The 16,911-nt window shown below is 43.1% G+C and overlaps 1 protein-coding gene across 29 annotated transcripts in view; it reads left to right on the top strand.

Annotated features, from left to right (window-relative positions):
* The window catches only part of MSI2 (musashi RNA binding protein 2), a 394,953-nt gene that overhangs the window by 314,369 nt on the left and 63,673 nt on the right, over nucleotides 1–16,911 (top strand). For 28 of the 29 annotated variants that reach the window (XR_004427934.1, XR_004427936.1, XM_033171346.1 and 25 more), the window contains one exon: nucleotides 4,865–4,939. Coding sequence is in view for 27 of the 29 variants with exons in the window: in XM_033171346.1 (XP_033027237.1) it covers nucleotides 4,865–4,939 (75 nt within the window). In the remaining 2 variants the exon portion in view is untranslated. Of the gene's footprint in view, nucleotides 1–4,864; nucleotides 4,940–11,504; nucleotides 11,716–16,911 lie in introns of those variants that run through there. The other variant, XM_033171375.1, reaches the window with a different exon arrangement.

Below are 16,911 nucleotides of genomic sequence, written 5' to 3' on the forward strand. Positions count from 1 at the left end.
CCGCAACCCCAGAGTCGGACACGACTGGACCTGATGGTCAGGGGTCCCTTTACCTTTACTGTTTTAAAAGCTCAAAGGCTATTTGTTAGCGAAAGGTTTGTCAATGGTAGAGCATTTGCTTTGCATGCAGAAGGTCTCGGGTTCAATCCTCAGCATCTCCAGGTGTGGCTGGGGGAGAACCCTGCCTTAATACCCTGGAAAGTTGCTGCCAGTCAGTGTCAGCAATACTGAGCTAGATGGACCAGTGGTCTGACTTCAGTATAAGGCAGCTTCCCATGTTTTGTGGGGGTTAGAATATAATTATCCAACAGTCCTCTATAGCACCTTAATGTTCATGTGTGTGGATCTACACGCATGTGCTTTAGAGACAAGATGTAGCTTCATAACTCTGAGAACTTGGGGTGGAAGCTGAACCCTAGAAAATAACAACTCTAAGAACACACATTAACTACATTTGACATGGTATTCCCGAAAGGCAAAATAGGGGACATTTGCCAGAGACAGGTCCAAACAAACAAACAAAACCAGAAAATAAGCCAGGTAAACAATAACAGTTGGAGCATATGCTGTAGGTATGGATTCCACATTTGTACAATATATTTTCATAGGGATCACCCATAGGAGCAGTTTGGTGCTTGGAAAATTAAATATGTGAATCTGCCCATGAACTGTTCATGTCTCACCCCTTTACTTGTTGTTGTTTAGTCGTGTCCGACTCTTTGTGACCCCATAGACCAGAGCACACCAGGCACTCCTGTCTTCCACTGCCTCCCGCAGTTTGGTCAAACTCATGTTAGTAGCATCGAGAACACTGTCCAACCATCTCATCCTCTGCCGTCCCCTTCTCCTTGTGCCCTCAATCTTTCCCAACATCAGGGTCTTTTCCAGGGAGTCTTCTCTTCTCATGAGGTGGCCAAAGTATTGGAGCCTCAGCTTCAGGATTTGTCCTTCCAGTGAGCACTCGGGGCTGATTTCCTTCAGAATGGATAGGTTTGATCTTCTTGCAGTCCATGGGACTCTCAAGATTCTCCTCCAGCACTATAATTCAAAAGCATCAATTCTTCGGCGATCAGCCTTCTTTATGGTTCAGCTCTCACTTCCATACATCACTACTGGGAAAACCATAGGGAGTGACTATATTGTTATGTGGTCCGGCCGTTAATTTTTAGAACCGAGCACCTCAAATTCAGTGTGACAAACTCATTACGCCATTGACCCTGAAGTGAGCCCTCATTAAGGAGTAAAATAGTATCTGGTTTCAAAATAGCACTATATTATGAATTTTTAGGTCCTGGTGGATGCTGGTGCCTTGGTCAGAACTGCATTTTATCAATATTGTTATTCAAAGAGACGGTTTGCAAAACTTACCTCTGAACGATCCAGTGAATTTCTGGCAGGATTTGCATTGTGAAATGCATGTTAAGGAGACAAACAGGGTGTTTGCGTGCATTTAAAGCTAGAGTGCCTTGTTTGGCCATTGCTGTTTTGCTTTGCGTGCACAGATCCATCCCGTCATAATTAGTAATCAAAATTCATCCAAGCGTTTAATGTTCCACCTCTAAATGATGATTAATAGCAAACAATATGGACGTCTAAATCTCATCTGAAATGGAGGGGACATGCTATGTTGGCAAAATAATTGGGCATGTTACATTGCAGTGCAACAGCTCTGTAAAAATGAACACAATTGAAGGGATGAAACCTCAGCAAAAGAACAAAATTTATATTTGGTAACAGGGCACTCCACGAGCTTGATCTCGGTTAAAACCAATGGAAAGATTTGCCCAGATAAAATGCAGAAAGCACTTTTGCAATAAACCCCTACTCTCAAGAACAGAGGTTGGCTAATTTCATCTTTAAAAAGTGTGTGTGTTATCCTAGGACAGAAGTTCCCACACCGTCTGCCGGAGCATGACAGAAATACTAGTGTGCCACAAGGAATTAAAGTTCTTGTGAGGCCAAAACATCCACCCGCCAAAGTGCTGCTGCAGCCCAACATTGTTCTGGCCTTGGTTCTTGCAGTTTGCCTGTGCCAGGGGCAAGCCATTCTATACCAGGCATCAGGGTTGCCTCAGGGTGGCAGGCTCCTGTGGGCTCTACTGCCATAGCACACCCACCAGGCTCTCACTGCAACCAGACACCCCAAACCCAGCAGCCAACACTTGCCACTACCAGGTGCTCACTGCTTCTTTCTACTCTGCCACTATGGCTGTGTCCCCCACCATGATCACAACCCCTACCCCTGGGAAGCCCCTTGCACTAGCTGCAATGGGGACATGGCCATGGAGGAGGAGGAGTGCCACTGGGGGCCTCAAGCAGCAAAAGTCCCAGACTGGCCCTGTCAGGCATGATTGAAAGATCCATTCACTCCCAATGAATGTTAACTTAGCAGAGTTATTCTCAGACAAGGCTGACCACCTCCGCTGATTTCAGGTTTATATAAATCTCAACAAGATGACAGTGGTGGTAGTGATGATGTTTTTCCTGATGGAACTCATGGCGGCTTACAGTTAAAAACAAGAACCACTAAAAACAAAGAGTAAGCACTCATGAAAATACAATTATACATTGATAGAATTAAAACTACAGACATATATTAAATTGTTTGAAACATACCAGTAATTACAATAAAACAAGCATGGTGCCAGCCCTTTCCCTAAAAGCAGTCACTTTCCAAAATCCTGTTGGAACAAGAAAATCTTCACCTGCCAGCAGAAGGACAGCAAGGAGGGAGCCAGTCTGGCTTCTCTAGGGAGGGACTTCCAGAGTCTAGGGAGGGAGCAGCCACCGAGAAGGCCCTCTCCTGCATCCCCACCAAGTGTGTCTGTGAAGGTGGCGGGACCGAGAGGAGGGCCTCATCCAAAGATCTCAAAACCTGGGCTGGTTTGTATGGGTGAATATGGTATTTCAGTCAGCTTAGACCTAAGGCATGTAGGGCTTTATAGATGATAACCAGTACTTTGAATTACAAAATAAAATCAAAAACAGATCTCCAAGCAGTTTGGAACACCATTTATTACATTTAAATGCCGCTGCATAACTTGAGTACTCTGAACAGTTTACATTTTTTTTAAAGCTAAAAAATAGAATTCAACCATAAAATACAAATGTTGCATAAATATTAAGCAACAGATTATATAAATCAGTGAAAGGAATTTACGATAGCAACAACAAGCAACCTACTGTAGCACTTGCAGACTTTAAAAGCCTTTAAAAAGCCAGGGAGAATTAAATAAGTAAACTAAAACCTCTTCTCCTGGTGCCAAAATGAATTCAGGAAAGTGCTGGGGTCCCATAATGTCAGAATAAATTTGACACCTACTCACCTGGAGGTGGTCAGAGCATCAGAAAACTCTCTAGTAAGGCCAGCTCCAATCAGAAGGATAGTTTTGAGTGGGCGGTCATTTAATCACTATACGCTTCCCAAATAACACTGCATGGATTTGCGGTAGAGTTAGCAATCATCTCAGCCAAATGCCTGTTCCCAAACACACACCTGCCATCAGAGCAGAAAAGTGAGGGCCAGGGCAGCTTCTAAAGCAAGATGGGTGGATAGGAGGAAGAAGAGGATCTTAACCCTTCCCGTGTCTGCAAATCTCCCAATCAAAAATCTGAGGCTGTTTCCCCTTACCAGGCTCCAAAACGGAACTACTGGAGAGAGGGGAACCATGATACATATATGGGAACCTTGCAGATTCTCTCTGTTAAATGCCCCCAGGTCCTGCATTATTAGCACCATGAGGGATATATGGGAGCCTTGTGTTTCTCTTGTAATGGTTTAATTTCACTCTTAGAGAGAGTGTGTGTGCTACAGAGATACACTTTGAGATGTTGCAGGTGCAACTACCTGTGTTCCATGAAGGCAAATTGTGGTCCCTTTGTTGAATATCAGTTTCTGGTCAAATTAAAATCTCTTGGTCTTCCCAGCTCCTTGATCTTGCTGCCTCTGACTCTTGGCTGTGTTAACAGTTGTCCTTCACACTCGCGGGATAAAGCATTACTAGTACCTTAATCTCCAACTGTCAATAGTTCTGAAGCAAAGTACATTTGTTGTAAGCTCTCCAAATGTCAGAGCAAACCTGTGTTATGTGCTTAGCCTAAGCGTTTGGCATTTACTCTTCCCAGCTGAGAAATGTAGGCACAGTCCTTGGACTTGAGCTACTCGAGTGCATTTTAATTATGAGTAGCAGGCCTCAGACATGGAGGCGGGGGGTGTGTGTGACCAAGAAAATGATGCCAGTCTCCAGGTGTTTCTTTTTTGAGGGGTGCAGCTCAGGGTGTAGAGGAAACATTTGCAAAGTGGCAAAGCATCAGCCTCACTCTGCCACCTGCAAGATGGGCACTATAGTATAGAACAGGCCTACTTTACAGATTGTTGTATGTAAGGATTATTCAGATATTATGTGTGAAGCACTTTGAGTATGCTGACGTCATATATACGGGTAAATGCTGAACATTAACTTGGTATTAATTCTGTACAGGAACAGTAATCTTGTAATGTTTTGTACAAAGTCAGTTTTCTCTCCTTCATTGGAAGTTTGTAAGCAGAGGTTGGATGGCCATCGGTCATGGATTCCTGCATTGCAGGTGGTTGGACTAGATGGCCCATGGGGGTCCCTCCAACTCTACAATTCTATGATTCTATTATTGTCTTTGGTGTAATTTGATTGTATCCAGTGCTAGTCCTACTCAGAGTAGCCCCATTGAAAATAATGGGCCTGACTAACTTGGGCCCATTAATTTCAGTTGTTAACCTCTGAGTAAAACTTGGTTAGATATAACCTATTGGTACTTGTGCAACTTAAGATATAACATTTAAATCTTATTCTTCTCTCTCTCTCTCTCAAACACTTCTACATTCAAGGTTATCCGAATTTTGTCGCAACCTATGGCCGAGGATACCCTGGATTTGCCCCCAGTTACAGTTATCAGTTCCCAGGTACGTGAAATTTTAATATGTATAATTTAATTGAGCAAAATAAAAGGGGGGGAAATTCCAAACACATCCTATTAGGGAACTTACTCATGAGCAAAGCATGCATAGGATTGCGCTGCAAGTCCATAATTCAACCGAGACAACAACAACAACAACAACAACAAGTCTCTAAATGGTGGGCCTTTTGGTAATGCTCAAGGTGTCATTTTCTTTCCGGTTTTCTGAAAGACATGGGGGGGGGGACCTGATTTCATTTTGGGTTTTAATTGGTACTGGTTATTTGTAAACAGAATTCCTTTGAAACAGCACACAATTAGGTATTTTATTTCCGTTTACGTAAGGCACATCTTTCTCCCCACCTGCCCCCCAAAGTTGAGCCTGTTTGTAGTGCTATGCAGAAGAGTGTCTCTCTCTCTCTCTCTCTCTCTCTCTCTCTCTCTCTCTTTCTCTTTCTCTCTTTCTCTGGCACAGAGATGAGGCTTCACCTAATACCTTCCCTCTTGTTTGTTTCCCTTCCCCTCTGCTTCCGTTTTGTGCAGCTGTCAGATCTGCTGCTTTTAGCAATCTCTGTTCAGTCCGTGTTTAATACCGCCAGTCGTCACTTTGAGAACTCCTGAGGTTTTGAAATGGTAGGCTGGCTGGCTTTTAAACATCCCCTCCTGCCGATAATGAGCAGCCCCTCGCATTTCATCTCTGCCACTATCAACAGGCAGTCACTGAAACCAAACGCCCTGGATTTTGTTTTTATGCCAGCTACGCTTCAAGCTTAAACTGGAGATTCCAGAAAGTGTATGGTGTGTGCCCCCCCCCCCAGTCTTATGCACCTCAGGATAAGTAGGGTTGTGGAGCCAATTTCTGACCGGTGAGCTTGCTGCTTGCTAATAGAAAAGGCCCACCTGGAGACCACAGCAAGGAAACTGTTGCACTGCATGTTAAATTCATTAATGCGTGTTGCAAAGTGCGAGGTTATGCCACCTTGCCCTGCATTCTGTAATTGCGTACAAGGGAAATGATGGGGAAACAGCCTTTCTAAGGTTAATTAAGAAAACAAAGTTTAAGGCAGCTTCATTTTAAAAAAAAAATCAATAGAAACCAAAAGAAAACCAGGTCTTATGGTAGAAATATTTTAGACCTCAAGGAAGCAAGTACAGCCTTAAAAACTACCTAGGACAATCTAAACTGCCAGGTTTATTTGGTTAACCATTCCTGAATCCTACAGAGTTGGGAAAGCTTTCCACCATCTTTTATTCTTATAAAACAAGGCCTCTTAAAAGTAATTTAGATTTTCCCCACTGGCCTGTCACATTCACTGTTGCAACATTTCCCAAATGTTCCACCATTTCTGTCTTCATTTCCATGTCTTGCACAAACACGTTTAGGTCCTGGCTAGATTAAATTATGGAGACCCATGATCAGATCAGCTTCTCGGAACAGGACAAATAGCAGCCGGGGATAGGTTCGTTTTCATAGGGGGAAATGGCACTGAAGGGGAAAGGGTTAACCCAGGGGTCCCCAAACTAAGGCCCAGGGGCCGAATGCGGCCCAATCGCCTTCTAAATCCAGCCCGCAGATGGTCCAGGAATCAGCGTGTTTTTACATGAGTAGAATGTGTGCTTTTATTTAAAATGCATCTCTGGGTTATTTGTGGGGCATAGGAATTTGTTCATATATTTTTTCAAAATATAGTCCGGCCCCCCACAAGGTCTGAGGGACAGTGGACCGGCCCCCTGCTGAAAAAGTTTGCTGACCATTTGTTCTGTCACTGAGCTGAATACTCTGTGAAGTGCCTCACACAGTAACCTTATTTTGCATATTTTCAGTACATTCAATGCAGTTGTGAATGTTATGGTAGTTATGGTAGCAACTGCATGTTGCTGGTGATCGGAGCTCCTCTTCTGTTCCCACTTGGAAGTTCCTATGTAATCTTGGACAAGTCAGTGAACATCACCACTGTTTGACTCCTTGTTTTGTGAAAATTGAGGGTAGAGGAAACATTGTTCATAGGTGTGTGGTGGGACAGACTAGGTTAGAAACGAAGGTGTTAAGGTGCTTTCAGAAGCCCAAATGGTCAGTATTCCGTTTTGTTCTGTTTCCATTAAAACAACAACTGTGATTTGTAGGTATGTTTTGCATTAACTTTGACTGAGAGCCATTACCTTTTCATTCTGCCTGACCACAAGTTCAGTGTATCTTTAAAAACTTGCATACTCTTACACCAGTGGATTTACGTAAAATGTGTTTTTTAAATCACTTAAGTGCAGTTTCCTCAGCTTGCAATAAAGAAACCCAAATATTTTTACTCTAGACTTGGTGGCTGTCAGCATCAGCTGCTGAATGTGACCCAGCGGAGCATTTACTGTGAAATTGAAGCTCTCACTGATGGTAGCTTGGCCTGCTAGCCTACCATGGACAGTTGGGAATCCATATTTTGTGGCAATTAACCTGGTTGATCCTTTGGTTGGTCTGTGCATGCAGCTTGACACTATTGCAGCCAAGATCAGTAAATATTTGGTTAAGCAATTGCCAGAAATACTACTACTAAAAAGGGGTGGGTGGGTCTGGTTTATGCTGGGCCAAGTCTGTCATCCTACTGAGCGTGGGTAATAAAGGCAAAAATTGAGATCCCCACCCCGCCATTTCCCCTGGGAGATACTGATGTCAGTAAGACTTTACCTTAGCTGCTTCCATGTGTTGGAGGCTGCCAGTTTAAATGACACAGCATCCAGGCAGTGGTCCCCAGACCTGGAACTAGGTGGGAGGCAGCAGGGCACTTGCACAACTTTCCTCCGCTCTGAGCACTGACTTCCAGGTTTTGTTTATTCTTGCCATTTCCTCTATCTTCTGCCTGCCACCAAGAAATGGTATCATTTTTGTTGTTTGTATGCCAGCAGCAATGCTGTGCCTGGCATTTTACAAAGACTGAGGTGACAGGTGCCTTCGCTCAAGGAGTTTACCATCTAAAATAGGCACAAGCGAGTCAATAGAGGAAGGGAAAGGAACTGAAGACAGGGTCAGCAGGGGTACAATAAGTGTGTGTTTCTGTTATGCAGGCTTACTTGCAACAGGCCTTTTAGCTGGGGATACTCAAGGGTCTACGCAGCTTGGTTCACATTTTCCAGCCAACAGATAGGAATTACACTTCCTGGGTTGATACATCAAGTCAGGACACAGTTGTTTCCTTTGGTTTCTGCATTTCTTCAGACTTGACGATGGATGCAGCAGTCGGCTTTTAAAAAGGACCACAATGCGTATTAAAATATAAATGCATTAAAAATAAGGGGGATTGTTGTGCAGTTTAAGAAAAAAACCCACAGATTCATTCAGAAACAGGGATGGAATGGACTTAAGCTTGAGCCCATGTGAGAGGGATACAGAGCAGAAATAGGTTATTCGTGCCTGCATGTAGCTATCTGGATGCATTATGTGTCTACCAGAGGATAACTGGTATCTGCTTCTAGTTTTACTTCTGGGGTCAGCCTTAAGATAAGAGCTAATTTAACCTGTGGGCAAATGCTGTGTAAATGAAACGTATGAGCAGCATACATGACAAACTGGTGTGAGCTGCTGCTGGCTTGGAGCTGGGGAGAAAGCCAGGGGCTCATTCCCATTGGCTTGGAGTGCCTTCCCAAATCAGCATGATGTCAGCCTGCAGGGAGGAGTGGGGGCGTCACTGGTGAACACACATTTTGGCTGTCTGTCTCCAAATGGGTCTCTGCACATTAAGGAAGCTTCTGGCCCCCACACCTGTTAAACCTTACATCCAGAGGAAGAGGCTCTTGTTGGTTATGGGTCTGATGCAACCCTGTCCAGTCCATTTACTGAAATACTTTTGAGCAATACCAGATTGACACCTGAAGGACGGTTCTATGACCAGATGTTAGGATAGAGGAAAGTGAAAGCAAAAACTTTCTTGAGTCTATTCCAGGCAGGATTGGAGCCATCCAAGTCCCTTGGAAGTAAATTGGGGGTTATTCAGAAAGAGCAACTGCTAGGATACAATAAGGTTGGGTTTGATTGGATGGGGCTCTATTTAACCATTCTCACTGTGTGTCAGAAGTATTCATTACAGTGCAGTCCTTTCGTCAGTTCCTGTTAACTGTACGGAACCTAAATATAGTATGGGTTTTCTCCCCAAAAAAGTTTTACTCGAGAGTAGACCCATTGATGTTATAAAAATAGTATGGTTCTGAAGTCTTAACTAAACTAAGAAACGTCCGCTTACCCTGAGGCATTGATAGGTCTCCCTTGCATTAAAATACTGAAATACTCTGCCGTTAAGTTACAATTGCAGAGAACCGGGGACTGCCGTTTGTTTTTATATTTTGATACCAGCAGACTCACCACTAAGTGCTCTCTTTCAAATTTGCTTTTTGTTTGCTTGCTTTTTAAGCAAATAAAATGCCAGTTGACACTGCATGGTAATGTGATATTTACTCTTGTCAGGTGAAACAATGCCGCAATCCACCTGTTCCATTATGCGTGTTTGTTTTCATTATTTGAGTAGAGGGGAACGTGGGTTTTTTTTGGGGGGGGGGTTGTTTGTTTGTTTTAGCTGCAGCCATTTTGCTTTCTTTATGATGTCGCCTCTGTGGCATGTTTTTTAAATAATTTTTGGATAAAAAATATCTGTCATCTGTGTCAACTTGGCCTTCTCAGGGGTGACAGTCTCCACCCCAGGAGTCATTGGCTGCCTCTTATTGCTTGGATGAGTTTCCATTATTGAGGACTGAGGATGTGGAAAAGGTCTTTGAGGCTGTTGAAATAACCACTTGTGTTCTGAATTCACCTACCTCAGTGCTTGATACCTGCTTGCGGTGAAGTAGTGTCTGAAACTGTCAGGCTTATAGCAGGCTCTTCTTCGCAGGGAGAAGTGCTCTCCAGTGCTTACCAGTTAATTTATTGGGGAAGGTGGTCATGTGGTTGGTCATCTTCAAGTGCTGGACACATTTAATCTGTTTTCAGGCCTGGCTTTGTGGCAAAAATAGTCTTGGCCATGTAAGCACCCTTTACTGCATGGAGGGCAGAGGAAGTGTGATACTATTGATTCTCTACTTTTCAGTATCTGTCAGTACCATTCACTGTAGTGTCCTTCTGGAATATCCAACAAGATTGGGAATAGGGAACGCTGCCTTGCAGGGGTTCTACACCTGACTTTTGGGTTAGTTTCAAGAAACAGGAAGAGAGATGGACTCTTGCATGATTTGGGTGGAAGTATCTGTTGCGGTTGTCCATAGGGCTCTGTTCTGTCTGCTCTGGTACTAAACGTCTGCATGAAACCACTGGAAAGAGGTAATGTTTGGATCTGGCATAAACTCAGCTGCCCTTTCCCTTTCCCTCAAATCCTTGCAATTGTGGCATTCTTGAGCAGAGGTCTACAGAGTCAGGCCTTCAACAAACGATTATTGGCAGTAGGTGGATCACCATCTGGGAGTAGGCAACTGGTCAGTCTGCACCTTAATGACTCATCGTTCTCCAGAAGGAATAGATCCACAGCTTTGAGGGGGTGTTTCTGGTTGCTTCTTGGGTGTTACCATGTGGCCAGAATTTCTTTTTCAAGCTTTACGTGGGATGGTGTCTTCATAATTTTCTTCGATAACCTCTTGGCAAGGCTCCTCTAATTTCCTTTGCATGAAGTTGACTTACAAGCGGTCCACAACGGCATTGGCTGGACTCTTGACACGGAGTGTCTCCTGGGGCCGCGTTACATTTGCACTGGTGGCTATGAGTTGTTTTCTAGGCACAGCTGAAGACATTGCCGTTGATGTTTAAGCCCTACTTGGTCTAGGTAGGCCCTGGTTACTTGAAATAATGCTTACCCCGACACAACCCTCTCCCTGGGTATCAAGATCAGAGGAGCAGGGCCTCTTGCAAATACCCCTACCTCCTGAGAAATTAAGAGAAGTGGCTCCCAAATCCATGACCTCCAAATGGTGGAGCCACACCTAAGGAACAACTGTCCTGCCCGGGGAGCATCACCTGTCTCCATCTCTTTCTCTTTCCCTCTTTCTTCTCTCTCTGTGCCTTTAGGAGGCAAGGGGGGGGGACCATTCCCTTTTTTAAGGTAACTATTCATGCTGCAGTCCTAAGCCTTGCTTGTTTTGACTCTCCTTTCTATAATGTGTCACCTTGCCTGTTTTTATTTTATTTCATTGCTATTTTATGTTGTGGTTTTATTGCTTGAATTGTGAATTGCTTTGTTAAAAAAAACTTGTCGGAAAGTGGTATACACGTTTAGTATATAATAATATATAAACCTTGTCATTTGCTCAATAATTCATGGAAAGAAATGGTGTCCGTCCCCTTCTGGGGAGGTGGAAGGAATGCCACACACTTTGACAACTAAGGTCGCAATCCTCAGCACTCAACTTGGGAGTAAGCCCCATTGTACTCAATGGGACCTTCTTCTGAATAGACATGGATGGCTGCACTTCTAGCTTTCCTTACTCCATTATGCTTTTTGAAACCAATCGAAATAGCTCGCTATCCTGTTTCCCTTTTTTTAAAAAAAGTTCTTGGACTTATCTTTACAGTTTAATCTATTAATTTCTGTTCTTATTTCACTTTGCAGACTATTTGCCGATTTCACAAGACATAATTTTTATCAACTAGTTCTTAAAGATGCATAACAAATTAATCGGGGTTTACTGCAGTGCTAATGAGAGAGAGTGAGAGAGAGTGAGAGAGAGAAAGCCTGGGTGGTCTGTACATTAATATCAGTATCCACTGGAAAAAAAATGCTGCTCTTACTGACTCCTTTGGCTGACTGGACTATATTTTTTAAACAAAGAAAATCTCCATATCTTTTTCCTGTTTTTTATTTTTCCTTCTTTTTGTCGTCCCCCCCCTGCTTTGTATGAGTTTTATTTTATTTTATTTTTAATACCCACATGGAATGTAACTCGCATCAGGGTGGGCTGCGGGTGAAGGCATTACAATTTCTCACAAACTTTTAGTGACAATTCCTAAAACTTTTAGGGACTGAGATGGGCTGTTTGACCCACCTTAAAAAGTCCAGAAGGAGATTTCGGCTGGCATTTATTGCTATACATCACCTCTGAGACGCAACAGCAGCTATCCCTTGTTGGCGTTCAGAATGGTGGTTGCTATAGCTATTGGACAAATGAGGAGGATGAATCCGATTAAAATTAATCCGGTTGGTGGAGGTCACTTTTGTTTTGGGATGGATCTTTCAGTAGCCATTATGCTGTGGCCTGCTCCACACCACCACAAAAGCCATAAACACTGGTTCAAATAACTGACCAAGAGCTCTGCTTAGAGAACTCAGTTGTGCTCCCTCTTAAATGTGAAGCTGCCTTGCCAATCAACTCGTGGACCTTAGTGTTCATCATACGACTGCCACTGAGTTGCTGCCAGGTCATGTTGTGGTATCATCATGACACATGTTTCCTGGTTAGTAGCAGCCCAGCCCTTCCCAGGCTTAATTGAGTGAACTACTGGCAGCCAATTTGGCAGACTAATCTGAGTTGTTGGGATGAGACCTGGTTGGTCCTTGAGGTGGGCGGTACATCTGTGCAAGGGGCTTACCACCTTCAGACATTAGGTTGGGGCTGCCGTGGTAGAATCCTTTGCACAGGGGCATTCCCTGCACATAGAAATCTGGATGTCTGAGTTCCAACCTAGCCTTCCTCCTGACATGCTAGCTTTCTGTGTGCAGAGACCGAAGGAGCATTCTGTTTTGTGAGCCGCTGCCTGCAGCTCCAGACACCTGGGCCTCACTGTCACTGCTCTGTGGCTTTGAGACTTCCATGAGAACTGGCTTTCCAGCTGTATGACAAGGCTGCGCACCCTCCTATATTGATAATGCAACAAAGAAAATAGGCCCTTCTACTTATTTCCTAAGTTTGTGAGAAATTGGCTGCATGCTTATAGTAGGACTGTGATGCATTTTAAAATACATGTTTAATTCACTTGTTTAAAATGTCAAAGTCACTGCAATCGGAGTTGTGCTGTTCATTTAATAATGGTGCTTGATGTAATGACTGTTTAGTTTTTCTCTTTTTTACCTTTTTTGCAAGCTATGGCTTTTGAAACCTGTATGGCTTTTTTAATTATTATTTTGCGGGGGAGGGTTTTTTGCTATTATTTGCTTTGCATTTGTGATCTTGTCCTAGAATGCATGATTTTGCAGACATTTAACTGTTGTATGATTTTTTTTCTTAATTCCTTTGGTTTCTTTTGTAAGTAGTTCATCTGTGCTTTTCTTTTCTTTTCTTTTTTGGTAAAAAAAAAAGCCTTGTAGAAAAGGTAGAAAAAATGATAATAAATTGTTACAATAGACAAGCTGTGTTTTTGCTCTCTTAGCTTGCACTTTCAATTCGGTTGCACCAAATAACCAGTACCAATAACAATGTAATGAAATAATACATAAGTTAGTAAAAAGCATGGCACCTCTTTTCAACATGCTACAAAGTTTTGCTGCAGATTAAGTGTTGCATTTTAGTTGAATATATTTCAATGAAAGTATAAAAGCAATGAGAATATGTAGATTACTGGTGGGTTGTATCTTTTTTGTTATGACAGCACAGAGATGGGCCATGCTGACTTCTGAGCATCCTAGCTGTCCATGTTAAACAAAAATAGGCTTCATGGGCACAGAAATATTTTAGAGCAACGGCAGCTAACTTTTTCAGTCTGAAAATAGGCCACGTTGACTCATAGTAAACCCATACTAAGAGTCACACATCAAAGTGGGGGTGGTCAAAAGTTTTTGTGTTGTTTTGTTATTAAGGTCAGTTGGTTGGGGGCATAGCTGTCAACCCCCCTTGTTGCGGGAATTTCCCCTATCGGAACTATAGTCTATAGTATAGTACTGATAGGGGAATTTCCTGCAAAAAAGAGAAGGTTGACAGCTATGGTTGGAGGGGGGCAGTGTCACAAAACCATTTGGCATCACAGCAGGGGACTGGAAGTATAAAAGATTTTATTTTTAAAAGATAATGGTCACATTTCAATGAACAGATTGGTGGTTTGAGTCCTTGGAGAGCCACAATGAAGCTTTTGCATCACAGAATCACAGCAGGGGATCTATGGAGGAGTTAGTAAAAAAGGACTATCTGGGGAGAGGAGGTCTAGGGGGCACGAAAGAAACTCTTTTGGACTGGATACGTCCTGCAGGCCATGGTTTAGCCATCCCTGTTTTAGAGACTGGGATGACAAAAAGCCCACTGAATTCATAAACAAAGAAACACTCAGAAGGAAGCACAGATCAATCGTGGCCAAGCTTTGGTTTCCAGGTCTATTCTGGAAGGTATTTGAAAAGTGTTTTTCGATGTGTTGTTGGGGTTGTTTTGTTTTTTAACACTTGGGAGTGAGTAGCACTCTACTGTAAAATAAATGCAGTTCGTCCATCCACTGCAGTTTGCCACCTGTCTCTTTAAAAAAGAATGACACGCAAATCACATTAACGCAAATCACATGCAAGAATAAGAGAACAACATTGCTGAGGCCTTCCTTCAACTTCATGCCTCATTTCGCAGGGCTCTGACCATAAAATTATTTAGGTGCTAGTTTTTCTCAGCTCATGAAATCTGCCCTGGTTTGGCCAAGCTAGACCTGTCTGCAGTGTTGGGGTGTCCATGCATTAATGTGCACGCACATAAAATGAGTAAATGAAGAGGGTGATCAAATGGAGTTTTTACATCCTGACTTAGCTATGTTCAACCCTGGGTAGGACCCCCAAAACTTATTTAATTCTGAAAGTTGCAGGTTTCATCAAAATTTGTGAAATGTGTCAGGCTGCAGTTCCGATGAAACTTTCATCTATTATTTGTTTGTTTGTTTGTTTGTTTACTGAATCAGTATGGTCCATGGCCGAGAGCATTCTCGGTTGTATTGGTATACAACTCAAACCCCACAATTGAATGAAACCCCACCTTAGCTGGGTCACATCAATGGCACCACCGTCATTTTATTCCACAGATAAAAAATTGAAAAAGGAGTTTTAAGTCTATACTGGGGTGGTGGAAAGTATTTTCAACTCAACCACAGTTAGTTTGACTTGTTTTAGAAACATGGCTTTAATCTGAGTTTAAAGGCACTTTGCAAAAAAATGGAAAGGATCAACTGGATTTGTGCATACAGTTTGCCACTGCTTTCAGTTTGTGTCACGTCCCCGCACCATGCAGACAGGCTTATGGCCAAACAGGTAAAATGTGTGTATTTTCACAAACATGATCCCTGGATTCCATGCAAGCAAAATGAAGCGGCAGCACAAACGGGCTGAAAGATGCATCCATCGCACAGATGAAGAATAATTAAAATTCACAAGACAAAAAACACCCTGAACATGCATTTCTTTTAAAGGTCATAGCTTGGGCAAAACAGTGACCTTGCTTCTGTTTTTGTGTTGAACTTTGGGAGAGCAGGAGCCTTTCCAGATAATGAAAAAAGTAATACATTTTAGTGCTTTAATAACATCGGTGATGACTGTGGCCCAAATTTCCATCCCCTTGGAATGCTTTTTGGGGTGTGGGGGAGAGGGAGTAGATAATCTTGTTTTTGTTTTAAAGGGCCACACTTGTGCTACAGCACTTGAGCATGGAAGAGTTTAGCCTGTACATGTTGCTTTAAAAAAAGATCACAGGTGGAATAAAAAATCGTAAGTTAACAAAATAACAAGGGAATGTAAAAGGAAAACAATTCAACTCATCATTCATAATGGTATTAACATCAGTCTTCAGATACATCCTTAGTCATTTCCCCCCTAAGCTAAAGTCCTCAAATGCTTTAGCCCAATCTTCCCCAACCTAGCCCTCTCCAGATGCTACAGGCCTACAAAACCCATCATGGCTGAACATTGGCTGTGCTGATAGGGGCTGATGGAAATCGTAGTCCAAGAACATCTGGATTGCACCCACTTGATTGTTTTGGTTGGCCTTTGCCAGCTGTGTTATATCCCTTTGAGATGGAGCAACCAGGACTACATGCAATATTTGTTTTTACTTTGAATGGTAGATAAAATGTTATTGCATAGGTATCTGCTGGACAGTGTTTCTGACTTTTCTGGTATAAGCATCACATTATCATTGTCTTATAATACTAGAACAGGAGGTCATCAAGTGGAACTAACTGGCAGTAGGGTCAGGACAGACACAAGGGAGAGCCAGTGTGGTGTAGTGGTTAAGAGTGGTAGACTCGTAATCTGGTGAACCGGGTTCACGTCTCCGCTCCTCCACATGCAGCTGCTGGGTGACCTTGGGCTAGTCACACTTCTTTGAAGTCTCTCAGCCCCACTTTACCTCCCAGAGTGTTTGTTGTGGGGGAAGAAGGGAAAGGAGAATGTTAGCCACTTTGAGACTCCTTAGGGTAGTGATAAAGGGGGATATCAAATCCAAACTCTTCTTCTTCTCTTCTTCCTTCACACAGGGCATCATTCCCTTAGGGGAATTCACTGATGCAAGACAGGACATCGCCCACTAGCTTAGATAGTTTTAAAAGAGAAATTTGACCAGTGTATGAATTATTAGTCTAGATGTGCCTACTCAGAATCAGAGCTTCATGGCTCCTTCATGTTTAATGGCACAAAAAGGGAAATGTTTAGTGGCACAGACAGCAATTTCTTTATTGGCATGTTAGTGAGCTTCCCAGAAGCATCTGGGTTTGGTGATCTTCGCTTGCTTTTAGATCTCCCAGCTATAGGGAGAATCACTTTTCCCCCAGGGCCAGAATTCTGCATCTGGACCATTGGGATGATGTGCTTTCCACACAGCAGAAGCATTCCCTTGGGAAAAGATGTCTGAGTCCTACACGCCTGGGACAAAGGTCTCCTCTGCACAAGCATCCCTGAAATTTGTGGCAGTAGCACAAAGAGCACGACCATCTATGTTGATTTCAGTTGGGCTAGCTTGCAAAGGGCAGCTTCCCTGGGGATTATGACCTTATTGTGATCTGCAGCCTTTCCTCTGGCTAGCAAACAATGGCAGTCTGCTTTGGTTCTGCAGCACTTGATCTGTTCC

This window comes from Lacerta agilis, chromosome 15, assembly GCF_009819535.1.
Source record: "Lacerta agilis isolate rLacAgi1 chromosome 15, rLacAgi1.pri, whole genome shotgun sequence".
Lineage (NCBI taxonomy): Eukaryota > Metazoa > Chordata > Lepidosauria > Squamata > Lacertidae > Lacerta > Lacerta agilis.